At 41.5% G+C, this 21,003-nt stretch overlaps 1 protein-coding gene across 1 annotated transcript in view; it reads left to right on the forward strand.

Moving 5' to 3' along the window:
* The window catches only part of ULK4 (unc-51 like kinase 4), a 233,621-nt gene that overhangs the window by 64,254 nt on the left and 148,364 nt on the right, over positions 1-21,003 (forward strand). Inside the window, exons 20-22 of the mRNA XM_054595876.1 lie at positions 1,045-1,206; positions 10,992-11,174; positions 17,594-17,721. Coding sequence (XP_054451851.1) covers positions 1,045-1,206; positions 10,992-11,174; positions 17,594-17,721 — 473 coding nt within the window. The remainder of the gene's footprint in view (positions 1-1,044; positions 1,207-10,991; positions 11,175-17,593; positions 17,722-21,003) is intronic.

A 21,003-nucleotide genomic window follows, 5' to 3' on the forward strand; every position in this document is an offset into this window, starting at 1 on the left:
ACACACACTCTGCTGGGATTCTCATTGCACATGCATGAGGTCGTTTGAAGTTGTTCCCTGGTGTACTGATGCTCTGTTCCATTTTTTTCAATCTCATTACTCTCTGTGTTTATTTTGGATACTTTTTATTGATTATTGCTATGTTTTCCAGTGCACTAATCATTTACTCTGCAGAGTCTAATCTGTTAATCCCGTCTAGTATATTTTTCATATAGAAAGTTGTCTTGTTTATCTCTAGCCTTTTGATTTGGGTCATTTTTGTGTCTTGTCTTTATCTCTTTATCATTGAATATATGGACTATTATATATGGACTATATATTTATAATGACCATTTTAATACATTTTACTTCTAATTCTAGCATGTGTCATTTCTGTTGATTGGATTTTCTTATTCTTATGAGGCATATTTTCCTGGTTTTTTGGCATGTTTGCTAATATTTAATTGGATTTCAGACATTGTGATTTTTATATTGTTGGGTGCTGGAGTTTTCCTGAATTCTTTTAAGTACCTTTGTCCTTTTTCTTGCACTCATCTGAGTTATTGTAAACAGTTTCTTTTTGAGGCTGGATTTTAAGCGTCGTTAGGACAGCCCAGAACAGCCTTTAGAGTTAGTTTGATCACACCACTGAAACTATATCTGTTTTAGGATTTTCGCGTACTGCCCCATATTTAGGTGGTCTTTGGCCAATTGGTGCACTAATTATTCCTAGCATGAGTGATTTCTTAGGATTGTATTGCCTCCTCCTTATGACTTTAAAATTATCTTCCAATTTTGTTATGCTTGTATTGGCTATTTTCCATATTATTTCAGCCTTCTTATTAAAATATAATTATATTATGCCAGGTTATTGGTAATAGTTGCACAATAGCCTGAAAGAATAATCACACTTTCTAAAATATCTAACACGTCCATGGGCAGGTACTATCCTCCCGGTATCAGGCCTTTGTTTGCAATAGTTATGAAAAAAATGGCATGTATGTTTCTCATACTAAATCATACCCTTTTAATCTTCTCCTTGTTCTCTGCTCTCTCAATCTCTAGGAAGAACGTGTTGTGAATCACATGGCAGCAAAGATTGTTGAAAACGTCTGCACTACCTTTTCTGCTCAGGCCCAGGGCTTTATAACAGGAGAAATTGGACCTGTTTTATGGTACCTGTTTAAACATTCCACTGTGGATTCTCTTAGGATAACAGCAATATCGGTAAGATAGAGCACCTTTTGGGGATATATTTGCATATATTGAAACACCATATTTGCACAAGCTGTGCCAGAAATAGAGTTAATTTCATTGAATAGGTAGGAAACAAATCTCAGAGGACTCGTTGGCGAGAACAATAACCTGATTTTCTCCTGAAGTAGAAATTTCAAAATGGGCTGGAAAACCCTGGCGCTGTCAGGAAATTCTGTGAGGACCTTGTGGGACCATGAGACTGTGGCTTTATAATTACTCGGAGGTGATAATGGGGAGACTGTGGTAGTGGATCGGGCACAGGATTTGGTTTGGTATATTTTTACTGCTCCCTGACTTCCTTGCGTGCTCCCTCTTTCAGGTTTTACATTAAATGGGTCTGTCATCGGGTTCAAACGAATTCACTTTCAGGCATCTGTGGTTTTTCAGGCTTTTTGATTGGTGGTCTGCTACTTTGCTCACCTGGTCATAATAGCTTGGTATAAAGGGTAATTATGCATGAAGATGTGTTAACATGATTGTATCAGATTAATCGTCTTTTGAACCAGTACAACCCTTTCTCATATAATTTGTTGAAATACTCTTTTTGATCTCTGATCTCAATTGAACTCTCTGCATTATATGGTGATGTCACTGTATTGTTCTTGTTTGCTCATTTTGGCACTTCTCATGGTGGCAGTTTCCTAACTTCCCTCTTTCCTTAAATCTCCAATTCCACATTTTCCTCCGGCCTCCTCAGTAAGTGTCTTTCCCGCATGCTTCCTGGAGAAAAACGATATCACTCAATGGGCATTATCCATTCTTACACTTGCCCATCAGTAGATGCACTGACATCCACACCTACCCTCTCTCAGTTCTTTCCCTCCAGTTTCAACCCATTAAGCATCTCCTCTCCTGTCAGAGATAGACCTCTCTTGTTTCTCTAGACCTTCTTCCTGTTCCCTTTTTTGGAAATTTAACTCAAATGGTTATTTTTGTTCTTTCCTAAATCTTTAACCTGTACGTACCTTCTAGAGCCTTCTGATCAGCATTCAGGTTTTCTACACACACCGGCCCCCACACACCCCCTCCCCCGCCAAAAGGACTAGAGGCTGTGTGTCACCCTTCACAGCCATATTTGTTTATAAAGCGTTATTGTCACAAATTATTGCTTATTTCTGGCCCATTTCCTCTTCAAACCAATCTGGTGTCTGTCCTAAAACTGCCACTGAAGCTGATCTTGTTGTGATCTATAATGACTTCTATGTTGCCAAATCCTGTGGATATTTATGGATATGTTTCAGCTGTTATCTTAAATTTACCTAAGTCATTTTGAAGATCAAGGGCTTAACAATCTTGCTCACTTTGAATGTCATTAAGTAAAGGATATGTAGCATGCATTGTACACACACCCCCCCTCTGCTTCAGGAGCCACATGATTTCAAAATTACAAAACCTAACTATGGCGTGAGTAAGTACGGAGAAACCGTCAGAGTGCGTTAGTTACAAAGTGTATACACGTGAACTTTCTCTGGGCCTCTTTGAATCACATCTTAAGGCATCCATTTTAATCCTGGGCCTTCAAAACACAAACAAACCAACCTGGCTTGCTTTAATTGGGTTAATGTTCTCATATTTATCTTTATATCAGCATGTTTTTTTTTTTTTCTTGACAAAGTTTTTTTCCAGTTGTGCCCACCAAAGTCTTGTACTTTCTAGCCCTTTCTTCATCTGACATATTAAGCTTCACTTTTTCATCTTGGGCTACTTGTATTTTGCTCTTAGCATTCATCTAAATAATTAATTTTTTACTGAAATTTTGCCAGTTGTCCCCCAAAGGTCTTTTTTTTTTTTTCTTTTCTGCCCCAGGATCCTAATTGGTAGCATGTGTTAGGTATTGTTCTTCTGTGTTTTTAGTGTCTTCCATTATGAAACAGTTCCTTAGCCTTTCTTTGTACTTCATGTCATTTACAATTCTAAAGAATACAGGGCTTTTGCCCTGGCTGATGTGGCTCTGTGGATTGAGTGCCAGCTTGTGAACTGAAGGCTCAACGGTTCGATTCCCAGTCAGGGCACATGCCTGGGTCGCAGGCCCGGTCCCTGGTGGGGGACCTGCAAGAGGGAACCACACAGATATTTCTCTCCCTCAATTTCTCCCTCCTTTCCCCTCTTTAAAAATAAATAAATAAAATCTTTTAAAAAAAAGTATTGAAAAAAGAATATAGGGCTTTTATTTTGTAGGGTGGGCCTCACTCTGGCCCTGTCTGGTACATCATCATGAGGCCACCTTAGCACCATGAGGAGTCCTACCTGTGCCAGATGCCTCTGTGATGGTTGCCCTGTGGTGACCATCATTCTCTTTCTATAGTAGCTTGGCAAATATTTTCCATAAAGGGCCTGATAATAAATACCTTGCATTTTGTAGGCTAAATACAGTCTCTGTGGCATCTTCTTTTTGTTTGTTTGGTTTTCTGCAACCCTTTGAAAATGTTAAAACCATTCTTATACAGCTCACAAGCTGTACAGAAACGGGCCTTTGGTATTGGCTGGAATTTGATCATGGGAAGCCCTTCCCTTCTCGCACATGCGTGTATGTATTTATATCATTATGGTCATGGATGACTGCTTTATCCAATGGTTTGTAGTGTGATACTACTGCTATTATGATTTATTGTTTGGATACCCAAGTCATCCCAGATTTGGCCAGTGTGCTCCCTCCGAGCTGGCTTCTGTGTTCTGTTGGCCTATTTCTATCACTGTTTGAGCTTTTCCTTACTCTTTGACACCATGTAATGTTCTGGGCTAATTTTGTACTTTCTTTCAGCTAGGCCTGGAACCCATCCTGTCCCCAAGGAGCCTTTGGTATTTAGAAACCACGATCTGGCTATTCTTTGTGCTTACTGCTGTGGGTGTCATTGTACCTAGGCCTTCTTAATATAGAACTAGAGAAAACCATGTACTTATATACAGGTGACTGTACATATTTGGAACAGGACTCATGCATTCACATTGATACTCCCAACTTCAATCCAGTACCTTAGGGTTATTTCTAGCCTTTCTTTCTGTGTTTCTAAATCCCTTTGCCAACAAAGAGAAACCTGGCTCCCATTATTCTCAATATATTTACTGATTTTTTTTTCCCCATCAATTAATTATTTATTCAGTGTGGCCAACTCCACCCACTCTGGCTGCCGCCTCGTGTCATCCGCCACCTCCCAGCCACGACCACTCTGCTTCCTTCGTCACTTGGGCTCAAGTGTTCCCTTTCCTCTTGCCTCCCCTTTTCCTCAGACTCTGACATGTGCACCTCGGGAGGGGAAGCTAAGACAACATGGATTCAGGAAAATGAAGGGTTAGGTGTCATTTCGATACTTTCCTTTCCCTTACCTCCTTCCACGTCACTGTTTCCATCCAGCTAATTAGCCTGTCCTGTGATTCTAATTCACGAGCGTCTCTCAGATCCATCTGCCTCTCTGCGGCTCTGTTTCTGCCCCCACAATCCAGGAGGCTACCGCCACCTGTCACTTGGGCCACTGGAGCGGCCCCCTAATTGGTCTTCCCATGGCCGGTTTGATGCTCCACTAACTCTGTTCTCCACACAGACTGAGTGTCACCAAATCACATCTTCTCTCTCCGCTCTGCTGAAACTTTTCAACAGCTTTCCACCATTTTCCTTAAAAGATTATTAATATTTTATGTAAAGTACTAGACAGAAGGTAAGGACTGGCTGGTGCTTTCAGTTTTAGGTAATATTTAGTGCTTAAAGCAGGTAACACATTTTGCATATTACGTTCGTTAGGTTAGCTTATTTTATTATAATTCCTTATAGACTGTAAACGCCTGGAAAGTCGGGACCAGGTTTTGCTCATCTATGAAACTGAAGCCAGGTCTTTTGATGGCAAAGTTAGGCCTTGTCCTGAAAAGGTTGAGAAGGAGCCTCCTTTTTCACATGATGAGTAGAGGCAGGCAGTTGATAACGTTAAAGATCCCTGTTTACTGGGATGCAGGGAAAAGCAAGCCACAAGTGGAATGTGGAATACAGTATAAGATTATCGTTTGGGGATCATAAAACAAAGCTATTTTAACATCATAACCCTAAGAAAGTTGTACCTGCCCTGTAAGCAGATGTATGTGAAGGTTTATCAAATAGTGAGGTTACAGAAGCTGAAAATATCCCTTCTGAAGTCACTTCACACGCATTCTCGGCAGGGATGACTATGGCTCCCCTCCCAGCATGCGTTCTGGAGCGGAACTTCCTTCTCACTTTCTTTGCCCATATTTATTGCTCAGGCATGTGCCCTGGAGGTTAATGTACCCATTTGGTGATAAAGATCAGAATTAATTGATTAATTATCTATAGTAGACATACAATATTGTATTAGTTTCAGGTGTACAACATAGTGATCAGACATTTATATACCTTACAAAGTGATCTTTGTGATAAGTTTGGAGTTCTTCACACGACCTTCAAGATCTTGGGTGATGTGGTGCCTGCCTGCCTCGTTTTTCACATCTCATAATGCTCATTCCCTCACTCACTGCTTCAACCACACTTACGGTCGGACATTTTCTAGAATTTCTGGAACCTAAGCACTTTGCCGCCTCAGCTCCTTTTCCCTATTGTTCACGGTGCCTGGGATGCTGTCTGTTGGCTTTTCGCCTGGCGGAGTCCTCATCGTTCAGGCCTCAGCTTAAATGTCACCTCAGGTGTCCTCTGTTAGGACACCCTGGCCCCCCTTATCTCATTGTGTTTTCTGTCATCACCATGAACACAGCTGAGCTGATGTCATTTATGACTCCGCACACTTTTTCCCACTGAGTGTCAGTTGCAGGAAGGGAGGAGCCCAGTTCCTCTCGTCCCCTCTGAGCACACGCGGCGGGTGCTCGGTAGACAGCTATGGGCCAGGTGACCGTATGAGCACTGGCCGCAGGACAGCGTGGCTTAGTGTCCAGGCACCAGCCTGCCCCTTGTCCCACTGGTAATAGTCTGAGTCTGCTGCCCTGTCACTCATTTTCTGACTCATTTGTCCTCGTCATCTCTTGGCCCCCCTGATTACCCTCCATGTGGTCCCCAGACCTGCGGCACGCACAACACCTGGGAACTTGTTGGAAATAGAGGTTTTGGGGCCCTAACTGTGACCTGCTGAATCAGAATCTCTGAGCAGGGTAGGGGGGCGGTCGGGGCAGAGGTGCAGTAGCCTGCATTTGGGCAAGTCTTCAGGTGGTTCCAATGCCTGCCAAGGTGGAGAACCCCTGCGCTAGACCTTGGGGCCCTAGGAAAACCGCCGCATGGCTTGGAGGGAAAGGCGGCTGATTTGTCCCTCCCACTCAGGAGTGGCCTCCGTCACTGAGGGAATGGTATTTGGAGGGGTGGACCTGACTTGGGAAAGGTATTGGGTGGATGAAACAAAGTTCCTAGAATTGTTAGGGTCACAGGGAATCTCGGTGAACCATGGTGGGGACCGGAGGGATCTGTAGAAGTAGATTGAGTGAACTGGCTCCTACCAGGGAGAGGACCGGGTAGTCACACTTGCTGTGGTGCTGAGCTGGAGGGTGTGGGAATGGAACAATTTTGCAGGGTAAGTGGGAGCTTTTTAAGCAGCGAAAATTACTTCCTCTTCTCTTTCCACTCCCTGCCTCTATTCTTCTGTGGCTAAAAATCTCTCGGGTTGGATGAGAATGAGTGTAGTTTGAAAAAGCTCCCAATGTAATTTTGATATGACATCAAAAAATCATTCAAAAGACAAAAAAAGCAATGATTCTTAAATCTCTTATTCTGTGGTGATTCTGTTCATGTTGCTAATTGATATACCGCCTTCTCTTTGAATTAGTCCGTTTCTTGGAAGGCTTTATCAAGTAGACGGTCAGAAATTCTGGAGGTAATGCAGTGTTCTTTTCGAAACATTTTGAAGTGAATTTCGAACTGGAATTATTCTTCCCAGTTTTATTTAGGATGTAATTTTTAAAAAGTAAATACTTCAAAACCAAATCACTGAAAATCAGACTTGAGATTTGATTTTTTTTTTAATTCAAAAAATAGAAGCACTAATGTATGTTTAAGCCTCCGTGAACTCCCATTGGGTTTGATACCCAGAGTGACCAGTTAAATGGAAAGTCTTAGGTTTTTGAGCAGCATTCTGAAGATCAAGCCATTCCAGTTGCCCTTATATTGCTTTGAATACACTTCATAGTAGTCTTGACAGGTCTTTCATCACGAAACGTTCCCAGCGTGATCGGGTAGGGATTTTATATTGCTCGAAAGTCATTTTTGCTTATGAGACTTACTGTTTCCCTGTATTGAAGTCCTTGTTGGGAGACTCTGTAATTTGCTTGGAAAGTTCTGATTGTAGCCTGATGTTTAAGGACTCCATTTAAAATGTTATTTTTAAATCCTTGGATTATTAAAACAAATAAATAATTGTGTTTTGATTTTATAGACAACAATTTTCTTAGATATATTCCCAATGAGATTTTAAAATTTTCACTTTCAGAACCAGATTGTTTTTGGTGAATTTATTTTTCATGTTTCTGTTTCCAGATACTAGCTGCTACTTTTCTATTGAAACTTACACAATTTTGGTTTTAGACTTGAAGAACCCGACTTCCATAGCTTCTAAACCTTGATATCTAACTTATCCATCCACAACTCCCTTGGAAGAAAGAGGAGCGACTGAAATTTGAAAGTTGAAAGTTATTTGAAAGCTGTTCAAAGAAGAGCTTATCTCATGGAATTTCATTCAGATAGGACTACCTGTACATGAATACACATTTCTCGTATCAGTTAGAAATGGAGTCAGTGATTATTTTTTCAGCTTCTTTGAGATATAACTAACATACAACATCGTGTAAGTTTAGGCGTATAACATGTCGACGTGGTACTTCTCCACTGCAATATGATGACCGCCGTAGCGTTAGCTGATACCTGCGTCACGTCACGTCACGTCACGTCACGTCACATCACATCACATCACATCACTGTCATTTCTTTTCTTGTGGCCAACGGTTAAGATCTGCTGTCTTTGCAACCTTCAAGTATGTACTACGGTATTATTAACTAAGATCCCATAACCTACATTACATTCCCAGGTCTTACCTTACAGCTGAAAGTTCGTGCCATCTGACCGCCCTCTCCCCATTTCCCTCTCCCTCTCGCCCCTAACAACCACCATTCTAACCTCTGTTCCTTGAGTTGAGTTTTTTAAGATTCCACATACAAGTGATTTCTTACAGTGTTTGTCTTTCTCTGCCTGACTTATTTCACTTGGCATGATGCCCTCAAGGCCCCCTCCATGTTGTCACAAATGGCAGGGCTTGCTTCTTTCTCATGGCCGAATAACATTCTATTGCATTTATTCTGCGCGTATTCATCTGTTGCTGGTTGCTCAGGTGGTTTCCCTACCTTGGCGATTATGAATAAATGCTGTAATGAACGTGGGGTATCAGTATAAGATCCTGTTGTCATTTGTGAATGGTTATTAAGGCAAGACTTTTATAAGTGTCCCATAGGATAATTAGTTCCATGAGGAAAGGGACACTTTTTCTTTTTTAGGGAACCGTATATATTTAATACTTTGCAGATGTTCCTTTTTCAGTGTATTTGTTTACTTAGTAATTTCAGAAATGATAGTAAATATATACACTATTAATAAAGTAAGCTTTTCCTGTGTTTATTTCCATGTAGTAATTTCATTTTTTTGTTTAAGACTTTTATTTCAGTGAAATCCCATCAAATATTATCTCACAGAAAGAGTTTGAAATAGCCACCACTCTTTAATTTTTATACAGTAAAAACATAGAGAAAAATATTGAACCTTAAGATGTCTCATACAGTCATGACATTGGGATGTAATTAATATTCTAATAAAATAATATGCATTTATTTGAAAAACTTGAACAGCACAGACATAAAAGATTGAAGACTCTGCCTTGTCCTTTTTCTGCCTCTCCCCTCTCTCTCTCTCACTCCGGGAGACAGCGCTTGGAGAGGGTCCCTCTAGATTTTCATTGTTTCTCTGTGTGGTACCTTTCCCTTTCTGGTTACATATAATAAGGCCACATTAACATTTCCTACAGATTGGGAATAAGCTTCAGCATACAAGAAGTACATTTACTTTGAAGGTTTCCTTTTGGTGGCAGAGTGACTTCATACCCATCAATACCTGTTTTCCTTATTTTATCAATAGGAATAACTTTTAAGGGAAGTTCATTTTTAAGATAGAGAAATGTTTAATTTTTTCCTGAGATGTTCAAGAAAATGAAAATATTTTTCAAAGCCTTTACCTTTTCTCTTCTTCCCTCCTGCCTTCCTTTCCTTTGACATGATAATATTTCTAATGATTTATCTTGTACTTGCTCTTTTCATTATTAATCAAGGTTTTAAATCTGTTTCACACACCCATCAGGAAGGAGGTTATGTGACATTCATGATAATGGATGTTATTGTAAAACTATTTCTGGCTTAAGTTTGTTTCTCTTTTTTGAAGTCTCCCGTGTACACATGGAATAGGACCATCCCTGTCTTTTGCTTAAAACTTTTGAAGTCGTCCCTTTGCGCATGGCAGCGGTTTTCAACCGTTTTTATCTGCCGGCACATGTAAACTAATTACTAAAATTCTGCGGCACACCGAAAATATACTTTTTGGTCATCTGACAAAAAGAAAAAATAGGTATAACTTTGACTCATTCACATGGAATAGCTATTGTTGCCTTGGCTGTTGTCCCTTTTTTACTTGACAATCAAAGGGAAAAGAGGTCAGTGCCACTGACTAAATAGTCAGGGGCTGCGTGTTTTAAAAATTCTTGTGGCACGTGGATTGAAAGTTGCAGTCTTATGGCATAAAATTCAAAGGTCCTAGCAGGGTAGACCATCCCTGGCTTCTGCCTCCTTTTAGAGATGGCTCATTTCTCCTCTTCCCTCCCCTCTGCTTCTGCCCCTCCATCTGGAGTGCACTCTGCTTGCACCAGACAGCTTGCCTGTCCTGCCCCGGGCTCTGCGTCTTCCTGTCACCACGCGGATCCTTGTTCTCTCTCCTGGGCCAGAATCCTCTTGGCTTGCTTTCCCACCCACCCATTTCCCGCTTCCTCTTCAGCAACTGGCTCCGCATCATCTTCACCAGGCAGCTCTGGTTTCCCTGCTTTTCCTGCCTTTCCAAGCATCATTACTGAGCCCGCTGCTATCGCAACACATCATTAAATTCTATTTATTAATGACAAATTTTATCTCTCATAGTTCATGAGCAATTTAGGAAAAGCTCAGTGGTCTCATTACTTCAGGTTGAATTCCAGCTTTGTCACTTACTAATTATATATTTTTGGGCAAATTACTTAAATATTTTATGCCATCTATAAAATGGTGTTAATAATAATACCTTACTTTCATATTGTTGAGAGAATTAAATAAGATAGCCTTCAGATATTCTCAGTGTTCTTTACATGCTAAACAGTGTTAGATCTATACTTTTATGTCTATTTTCCCAGCCCTTAGTGTCTACATGAAGGAGGTACTTCATGATGTTTTTTATTACTTAAAGGGATGTTTTTCTATCTAGACTTAGGAATTAGTTTATCATTTTAGTTAGCTCATCATAATTTATATGGCTATTATTGTAACAGTTTCTAATGTTATAAAACAATGTTAGTTTTCATTAGCAGCTGGATTATTGTTTTATTTTTAAATGTGTTGAAATTTTCCAACTTTCTTAAGCCACAATAAGGGGTGAAGGAGCGAGGCAAGCACCTTCTACTCGCTGTGCCTTTGCAGGGCCTGGCCGGTGCACGTGGAGGCAGTTGTCTGACAGATCTGTCCCCCTGTCGCGCAGGCCTTGTGCAGGATCACTCGCCACTCGCCGACTGCCTTCCAGAATGTTATTGAGAAGGTGGGCCTGAATTCAGTCGTCAACTCCCTGGCTTCCGCCATCTGCCGCGTTCAACAGTACATGTTGACCTTATTCACCGCCATGTTGTCCTGTGGGATTCATCTTCAGAGACTGATCCAAGAAAAGGTTTGGCCTAGATTTCACCTGTTACTCTACTTTATAAGTCGTTTTCTTCTGCACTTGTGGTGGATAAGTAATATCACCTGGGTAGAATTACTCTTCGTCTCAAGGGACCTTTTTAAACTTTGCCAAGCCTATGTACCATAGGCCATTCATCGGCACACGTTATGAGAGCCTTTGAGTGGTTAAAATAGAATTCAGTAAATGGCTCTGCCTGTTTGTGCTGTGTTAGTAATGAAAAGTTAGAAAGTTAGTCCTTCCTGCGTGCTAGTATTTCCTGTGCCGCCGCCTCCTCAGCCCCCACCTCTTTCCCCATGTCCTTTGCCTGCCTTAGGAGGGGTCCCTTTATATTCTGACTCATTTTTACTCCTTTCCTTGTCTAATACTCTGTCAATGCCAGTCCCCTCTAGAGCTCCCTTCCTCCTGATTTTAGCCCCCTTTTAACGAGTCTTCTCTAGTCCTTGCTGAAGAAGGGTCCCTGGGCCAGACCATTGGCGTCTCTTGGGAGGGGGCTGGAGATGCAGACCCTCCAGTCTCCCCCAAGACCTGCCAACTTAGAATGGACATTTTAATGAGGTTTCTGGGCGATTGGTGTTAACTTGAGGGTTTGAGAAGCCCTGTCTAGAGTATTAGTGCTCAGTGAGGTGTCAATAAGCGAAAAAGGGGACCGTGGTTATTCATACATTTGGAAACTAGTGAGTTAAAGAGACGCTTTCGGTTGTACAGACTTTCCCATTTTTTCCTATGCTCATGTGCATTATGAATCTTCATGCAGGGAGTGGAGTGTGCAGTTTTTAAACTTAGTGGGCCCATTATTATTTTTTGGAGGAGAGCCTGCCAAACTGGAATTGTATAGAACATGGTAAGGTGACGTGGCTAAGCATAGAATGGAGTCACTTAACTAGGTATTTGCTGTGGTCCCTGTGCATTGACTGCAATACTTTGAATGTTGGTTTTTATACTAAAAGTTACAATGTCAGGAATTGCTATTAATAATGGTCAGGTTCACATAGTAAGCTTGGCCTGTGGAAGCCCAAATGGAGAGCAAGCCACTTCCTGCCTTTAATTAGTCTGGTTTAGACTCTGCTAAGAAATGTGAGCCTCAGAGGAATAAATTTTCCAACAGTCTGTATATTTAATTTTTGCTACTAAACTTTCCAAGGCATTACTGTTGTCATTATATTAGGACCAAGTACCACTTGAGTGGTTTTACTGTGTATATTATAATAATAGAGGCTGAGAGTTTTAGCAGTTGTTTTTTTTTTTTTCCCACCTGAGCACAGGTATAAATTTAGTTCAAATATGATATTTCACAAAGCTAGTAAAATAAGAACTTGATAGTTGGGCTTCCCTGAGGTGTGAGATGTGTTGGGAGATCTGGGAAGAGAAGGGCATCCAGTGAAGCCGTACGCAGGCAAAACTGATAACTTATTATATAATTTTCACTTTCTTGGTGCTGTTATGATTCAACTCTTCTCCCACTATTGATGCAGTAAACATCCTGTTCCGTACACCTTTGTGTTCACCTCTCATAGGGAGGGTACCACAGGTGCTTTGTGCATGCGGAAGGCTCTGCATAAATAATGCTAGGCTGTTCTCTAGAAAGGTGGCAGATGAGGGTACCATTTACTTGTAATTTAACCAGCGGTTATTAAGACACAGGCTATACCTCTCTTATAATAAAACTTAGAGTTTAGGATTATTTAATTAGCAGCATACTTTATGTTTTCATAGTTATTTGCAGTTAGTAATGAATCTCCACTTGAAATATGTAACTGTAGCTGTATTTTCATCTTAAACTAGATTAACTATGGTATTATTATTCCCTTCTGAATCAGGTTCTTGTTCTTGAGTGGTTATTGCTGTACTGAATTTGTCGTGCGTATAGATGTACACATACACATACAGTCACTTATTTTCTCCTCTCTGCTGCCACACACATGTGCTATTAGAATCTTTTTACAGAAATGGGATTAATTGTATATTTTTTGGTGATCTGTATTTTTCCTATTCAGGTATATGTTTGTAACTTTTATGAATTTTGTGTTTGAATAAGCTAAAGCCAAGTAATGAGAATAAGAGTGACAGTAGAGTATGTTGTACTAAACCTGTAGTGACATGCGCATACAGATATATTAATGTACAAGTTCATATATGTAAATCTGTACGTGTGTGTATAAACGTATATAGGGAGAAGGGAAAAGCATATCTGAATTACACAGTTGCTGTGCAAATAAGTCACTGGTGTTGCATAAAAAGAAACTTATGTTAAAAACTCAGTGCCAGCCCTGGCTGGTGTGGCTTAGTGGATTGAGTGCAGGCCTATGAACTGAAAGGTTGTCAGTTCGATTCCCAGTCAAGGCACATGCCTGGGTTGTGGGCCAGGTACCCAGTTGCGGGCATGTGAGAGGCAACCGATCATGGTATCTCTTGCACATCGATGTTTTTCTCCCTCTCTATCTCCCTTCCTTTCCCTCTCTCTAAAAATAAATAAATAACATTTTTTTTTAAAGAAGATTAAAAAAAACAAGAACAACTCAGTGCCAGATTCTTGCTGTTAGGAAATCGAAAGCATATAAAACTCCCGGATCCCCATTGTGATGCATTTCAATTAGTTGAGCTGGAAAAACTCATATCTACTTAAGTTACATGGATTCAAACCCCTGCCTCAGTCATTTTGTTCCTGGGGTACATGACCTTGAAAAATCCTTTGCAGCCAGAGAATCAGTCATGCGTCCTTTGGACTTCATATGCTTTGGGGGTTACTTAATGATTTAAACATTAATTTTTAAAGCCATATCATATTTCACATTTGAGTTTTTTCCAGCTCACTAGTAAGACGGCTTCCTTCTGAGTGCTGTTGACCAGAGATACTGCCTCTTAACTTTTTTGCTTATTAATTTTGACAATAGCTGCTATTTTTATTTGAGCAGTCTAGTTTGACTGAAGCCATGTTTTTAGGTTTAGCATTTTGACCAAGTAGCACAACAACGATTAATAATAAACCAGAAGCTGCAGATCCCTGTTATTTGTAAATACTATTGAAGATCACTGTGACATTTTGTGGCTGCAGAATTTTGAAAAATTTGAATGCTAAGCCTACTAAGGTTTATTTTATCACCAGTCTAGGCATACAGACGCAATGGTTGCTAATCCAGCTTTTAAAAACATGGTAATTAATTTATGCATATTAATCAGGTTATTAGTGTGTATTATGATTTTTTTCGTTCGTCCACATTAATAAGAGTATTTTCTTACAGACATTTTTTACTTGGTTACTTGGCTAAACTTTTCTAAGGAAAGTGTAATCCAAAAACAATTTTAGATTTAATCAGTACAATTTTCATTTCCATCAATATTAAACAGGAACATTGTCAGTGTAGTTATCCACATGATGTCTCGCTGTTTTTCCTTGAGGCTATTACCAGCTGATGGCCAGGGTGTACTCGCTGATTTTCACCGGTGACAGTTGATTGAAGCAAGTCAATTTTATTGCTTCAGATTTACAAGAGACAATTCTGAAGTTCTCTATCTCATCATTATTTTTATCCATCTCATAATTTCCTCTTTATGATATTTACTAGAGGAGTGCTTCATCCTTTTGCTTAATTATGATAAAAATAACATGTTGTTTGTGATGGGTGCTTCAGATACGTGGGCCCATTCCGAACATTTTGAATATTCCATATATCACCTTTATGTTAGGTAGGTATGTTCATTCTGAAATCACTGCCAAGTACCATTTAAATGTTGGACATAAACTTCCCCTGCTGGGGTTTGGCTGGCAGGCCTGAACAGCTTCTGCTCTTTTTCTCCACATGTAATATTTAGGTATGTTGAGCTGAGTGGCAAGATGAATTTAAATCAAAGCGTTATCCGTAGTGGGTTGCGTACTGAAGTGACCTGAGGTCATTTTTGGCTCTCTGAAGGTCATTTTGATTCTTCATTGGTGACACTAAATCTTTGCCGGCAGTCTGTAGTCTTCCCTCCCCAAATGTTGTAAGATTAATACTGTTCTAACAGTGCAGTGCATGTTGCTTACGATTAAATATGGAGCCCTGGGCAATGAGTTGTAGAGAGTTGGTCAGTAGTGCTCATTCAGTTTTTCTGAAGTGACTAAATGTGAATTTATTTAGGGCACACAATGCTTTTAGGCTTAGATCCAAAATGGTAGTTTGTAATACACTGCATCTTCTTCAGGTGCCTGCAGTGGTTTTGTTACAAACAAATCATGTGCCCTATTTCATTTATTTTTGGTATTTGCTCTACTTTGTCTAGTTTGTTTCATTCAAAATCCTAAGCATATTATTTTAATTTGTAAGATTCTTAGTAATGGCTTAATCTCAAGGGTTGCAGCAACTACTGAGAATATCTTATAGGTAAATAACATAATCATATATACTGTCAGAGAAGCTCACTGCGGCTGCATCTTGTAGAATAGATGGAAGAAAGCAAAGATAGATAAAGCCTGTTAACAGTCATTCAGGAAAGAGAATGGTGCTTTGAAATAAGGCAACGATGGCGGGGTGGTGTTCCCATGGAAATTGGGAATCTATTGGACTTCGGATGGAGGAGGAAGATGCTCCAATTTTTAACTTTAGCCATAGGATTGATGATCCTTGGAGTAGATCACCTTTTGGGTAGGTGATAAGTTTAATGTTGGGTGCATAATACAAAGGATTACAATATACCCTTCAAACACATTCACTAAAGGCTAACATTTTACCTTATTTGTTTTGTAGTTTCTTTGTCTTTCTGTCTCTTAGCGTGTGTTCATACCCATTCAAGAAGAGGTTGCCGACCTGAGGCTCCTCTACCTTCAATTACTTCACTGAATATTCCATAAAAACAAGCCATGGATTTAAAAATCAAGTTAACATTTATTTAGCATTCATATTATCTAATCTACAGACCTTACTCAGACTTTGGATCATGGTCCTTGGACAACAGAGTATAAATTAGAATTGGGAGTCGACTCTGGGGAAATGGGCAGTCTTGTCTTTTTTCTTTCTTTCTTTCTTTCTTTCTTTCTTTCTTTCTTTCTTTCTTTCTTTCCTTCTTTCCTTCTTTCTTTCTTTCTTATTTTAATATATTTTATTAATTTTTAGAGAGAGGGGAAGGGAGGGGGAGAGAGAGGGAGAGAAACATCGATATATGAGAGAGACATGAATTGGTTGCCTCTCTCATGCCCCCAACTGGGGACCTGGCCTGCAACTCAGGCATGTGCCCTGACCAGTAATCAAATTGGCGACCTTCCGCTCTGCAGAGCGATGCCCAACCCACTGAGCCACAGTGGTCGGGGCGAGAAACAGGCTTTCTACTGTCTGCATGCCGGAAGGGCGGAGACAGACCTGTTACTCAGGGACACCTTGGTGTTGATTCTGGTTTGAATTAAAATGGTGATGAACTGGCTTGATTATTTGGTTCAGGACTAGGTGAAAGTAGTGCACAGAAATATAGAGATATATCTCCATCCTTAAGTAGATATATATCCATCATGAAATAGATATATCTCCATCCTTAAATAAATAAGGATATATCTCCATGCTTAAATTTATACCTGACTGCGTAAATTCTTCCTGCTCGGCAACATAGCACCTAGTGTAAAAGGCCCATGGCATCGCAAAAAAATTGGGTTGCTTCCATCTGCCTTGAGCATATAGTGTCACTGCTAGGTATTTGCCTCTGTTAAGGACTTGGGAGTTGATATTCCTGCTCCCTGCAGCCATCCTGTTGACAATATGCTTCCATAATCCTGCCTTCTTACATTCATTAACCTTGCATGTGTCTGTCTATCCATCTGTTTGTATATACTTTTTGCATATCAGGAAGCACCTGAAATGACGTACAATCTCTCTGTTAGAAGGGGAAATAACAGTACTACTTGTCAATACTTATTCTTCTGTGTTGTATTATATGTTTAATTAAAGAACGTTGTACGAATATAGGTTTTCCTTGTGTGCCGTGTTTTGGGTATTGTATGCAGACCAGAGCTGTGATCTCTGCTTGTGCAGGTTTGCTTGGAGGTTCATGTCTGTATGCGGTCACGACTGCTGGCTGTTCTAGTTGTCGCCACACTTCCGGTTGTGGGGTGAGTGGTTAGGAGGCAGGACTTGTTGTCCGGCTGGACCGGATTTGAATCCAACTTTGTGAATTTGGGCAAATTGCTTAACCTTTCAAATGCATTTTTCTTTTTAAAATAGGGAGAATATTATCAACTCTTTATGGCTGATTTTCAGTTTTAAATGAGATAATGCTTATTAAAAATTTAGTATAACATCTGGCAGAAATTAAGAATGCAGAAATGGTAGCTGATATTAGTTTATTTCCTGCTGTCTATTTGGTTATTATAATCTATTAACCTTGAGAGTTGACTGCCCTATTTATTTCATGCTTTCTAAAAAAAATGTTAATGTCTTCCACAGGATTTTGTCTCCACAATTATCCGTTTGCTTGACAGCCCCTCCACGTCCATTAGAGCAAAAGCCTTCCTGGTTCTTTTGTACATTTTGACTCATAACCACGAGATGCTGCTGCTCAGCTGCCAAGCGAGGTATGATTTCTCTGATTTCATCAGTAACGTCAGCTTGGTGCCTGTTTTCTTGGTTTCATTAGTAGTAATTTTGGTCTCTATGTAGCTGGTATTGAATTTCTTGTAGGTCTCCCCAAGGCTTTGATATTTGATACGTGGCCACAGCTTGGGAACCCTGGAGGCCAGAGGAGGTCCCGTGAAATGAGAGCAAGGACACTGGGAAGTGCCTGGTGCCGCCCAGGTCTCAGCGCACCCCAAGGCAGGGCCTTAACGCTGGTTCCGGTTCGCTCTTGGGGAGGTGTTCCTGCGCCAGTGCGGTCACAGTTTTCATTATCATAGGATTCCGGATTCCGGAATGCACAGTTGAGAGCCCAGAGGGCAGCCGAGTGGAAGGAAGGAGCAGAGCAGGGATCGGGCGTTACAGGATGGGCAGGTCTCTCACTGGCTCCCGGGTTCACCTCCCAGAAGCTGTCCTGGATGCACCTCGGGCTCCCTCCTCGCTCTGGTGCTTCCTGAGTGACATCTTCTGAACTGTCCAGTCTACCCACATGCTCTGCTGAAACCCAGAGGAACCTTAAAAATATGGTTTAATGTCTGTTTCTCAATCTAGCTTTGTACTTATTACAGAATATTGAGGAGAGCCTGGAATTGTTGTGTTTGATCTAGATTAGGGATTGGCAAACTCTTTATTGTAAACAGCTAGAGAGTAAATATTTTAGGGTTTCAGAATCAAGAGGCAAAATTGGGACTATTACGTAGTTATTTGTATAATGAGAGAAATCAAGTTTATATACATTTTTTAATTGACAAAAATATAGTACTAATAATTGAGTACTTTTTTTTTGTAATACAGGTCTAATGAGAAGAATAGAATTTTTGGGGGGAAGAGATAACATTTTGCCTAATTAGGGGTCAAAGTTAGTAGTACCCCATCATCAAAGCAGTTGCAGGCGCCCATGTTAGTGCTGACCCTCTACTGCAGTTTTACGGTGCTTATCTTTGAAGATGGCCCTCACACAGACAGGAACTGCCACGTACCAATATCAGTTCAGGAGCACATTCACTGCTTGGAAGGCATTTGTGGGATTCCGTTAGACTCCACCCCGATGCCTGCCTTTAGCCTGTCCTTACATTGCAGCAACTTCTAAATCAAGGCTATGTGGAAGCTCTGAACTAGTTTCTTTTGTTTCTCACTCCCCAGGGATCACTGTCCTTCGTTGTTTTATGTCCAATGCCTTTTAAACTGGTTTCACGTACGTTTTGGTTGTTTTCGATGGGAGGGTGCATCCTGCCCCGTCAGTGCATTAGGGCTGGAAGCAAAAGTTGCTCTTGTCTGTTTTTAAAGACCTCACCCCAGCTCTGCTGCCTCCCATCTCTCCTTGTGTCCACCATCACTTTTCACCTGGACATATAATAATATTATCAACAGCTACACTTACATTATTTCTTGGACTCCCAGCCTGGTCTCCATGTAGCGACTAGGACATGTCTTACCCAGTGTGAGCCTGCGTTTGTTTCTTCCCTGCTCAGGCTCTTCTCGTGCCATCCTGTGGTGCTGGAGTAACACCCCTGCCCCTACCGCGGCCTCGTCTGCCCTTCATCCGTCCGCTGGTCCTGGCCCACCTCTTAGACCTTGTCTTGTACAACTTCCTCTTCTTCTTTTTTTTTTTTTTTTTTGCACAAACTCCATTCCTGCCATGTTTTTTTCTGTTGCTTTTTAAACACTAAACATGCTATAGTCACCTCAGGGCTGATCCCAGTTTCTGTTCCCCGGGCTATAATGCACTGCCCCCGGGGGTTCACGTGGCCAGCTTCGTGAGGTCATTCAGCTTCCGTTTAAGGGTTACTTCTTTGGAGAGCCCCTCAGATCATTCCATCTAAAGTCCCCCTCATACCCCCAACTCCAGAAACTCTTCACCTGGAAAGAATTAAACCACTTCAGACCACCAGAGCCCACGCATGCTGTCTTTGGTCCTCCCAGTAAATTGCTGTGATTTCTGTAACTCTGAATGAATACTTAGAAACTTTAGCTGTGGTGGGAAGGTGGCGGCTTGAAGGCGTCCCCTGACCCTGCACAGATGAGTGTAGAGGAAGGCCCGGCAGGTGAGGCTTAGCCTGCAGGAGAGGTAGGGGAGGGCCCCGTGCTTCCTGGCTGTGTGGCAGAGATGACGTCCTACCTCCTAAGCTTGGCTGAATACCAGACCTTTGGGCTCCCATGGGCTCCAAGATTGCAGATGCTCTCAGTGCGCGGTCGCTGGGGCAAACACTCCCATCCCCAAGAAATCGGGAGTGGGACTGAAGTGCAGCCAGTCTGCCCCAGTCTGCCCAGTCTGGGAGGCTGCAGAGAGAGGACCCCGCTGTCCTGCACCTGAAGGGAACAGCTCCTTCTCACCTCCTGCTCCTTTGCCACAACCTGTTCTGATCAGGTGCTGAGTAGGCGAAGAAATCGTGAGTAAGAGGAGAGTGGTCATAGTCCATTAAGAGAGAGAGAGTTCTCGAAGGAGGAAGAACAAGAAGAACAGGCAGATCTTCACTGAGTCAGAACTAATGGAGTAGACAGAGTTTTAACAAACAAGTAACGAAAACTATGAAGAGGTAGTTTTTTGAAATTCAGTGGACGTGCTGAAGGAGAATGGCCTTTGGAGGGCAGTAAGGAAGACCACACAGAGCCAGTTATGAAGACGGGAGAATTCGTGTGAAAACAATAGAAAAGCTGGAGTGAGCCCAGGAGACCTCACATGCAGAGATCAAGGACTTCAGGAGGAGGAGAGAACAGAGGGAGGAGGAACTACTGGAGGGAGTGATGGAGGTTGTCTTCTGCTTCAACACACGCCCTTCTGATACTGTATTCAACTCAGAGTAAAGGAATTAAAAAGTCACAAAACCACAAGGGGGAGGGAAAAGGGAAAGACGGCCAAAGTGGGCAAGCCTGTCACCTGTCCTTCATTTTGGAAGCTGGGGGGCTGGCAGACAGGTGTTTGCTCCTTTAGCAGAGTGGAGATTGCCGTGATTCCTTGTTGTCTGCAAGGGGAAGGGCCATGAGGAGACCTGATTGCTGTATGGCAGTTCTGCAAAGGTCAGGAATTGGGGATGTGTCACGTACCTTCCAAGGCAGCAGTCAGAGGGAGATGAGACTGAAGATAGGGTTGATGGAGGTTGGATTCCCAGCCCTCCTCACCCACCTTGAACGTCCAGGAGATGCCTCCTCTTCCACCTCAGCAGGTGGTGTGAACGGGAGAGGCTGCGAATGTGGGTGTAGGCACAGATAAGAGGAAGATGAGGTGCCTTCTGACAGATCAGGAT

This window comes from Pteronotus mesoamericanus, unplaced genomic scaffold, assembly GCF_021234165.1.
Source record: "Pteronotus mesoamericanus isolate MK-2021 breed Mesoamerican mustached bat unplaced genomic scaffold, CSHL_Meso_final scaffold_54, whole genome shotgun sequence".
NCBI lineage: Eukaryota > Metazoa > Chordata > Mammalia > Chiroptera > Mormoopidae > Pteronotus > Pteronotus mesoamericanus.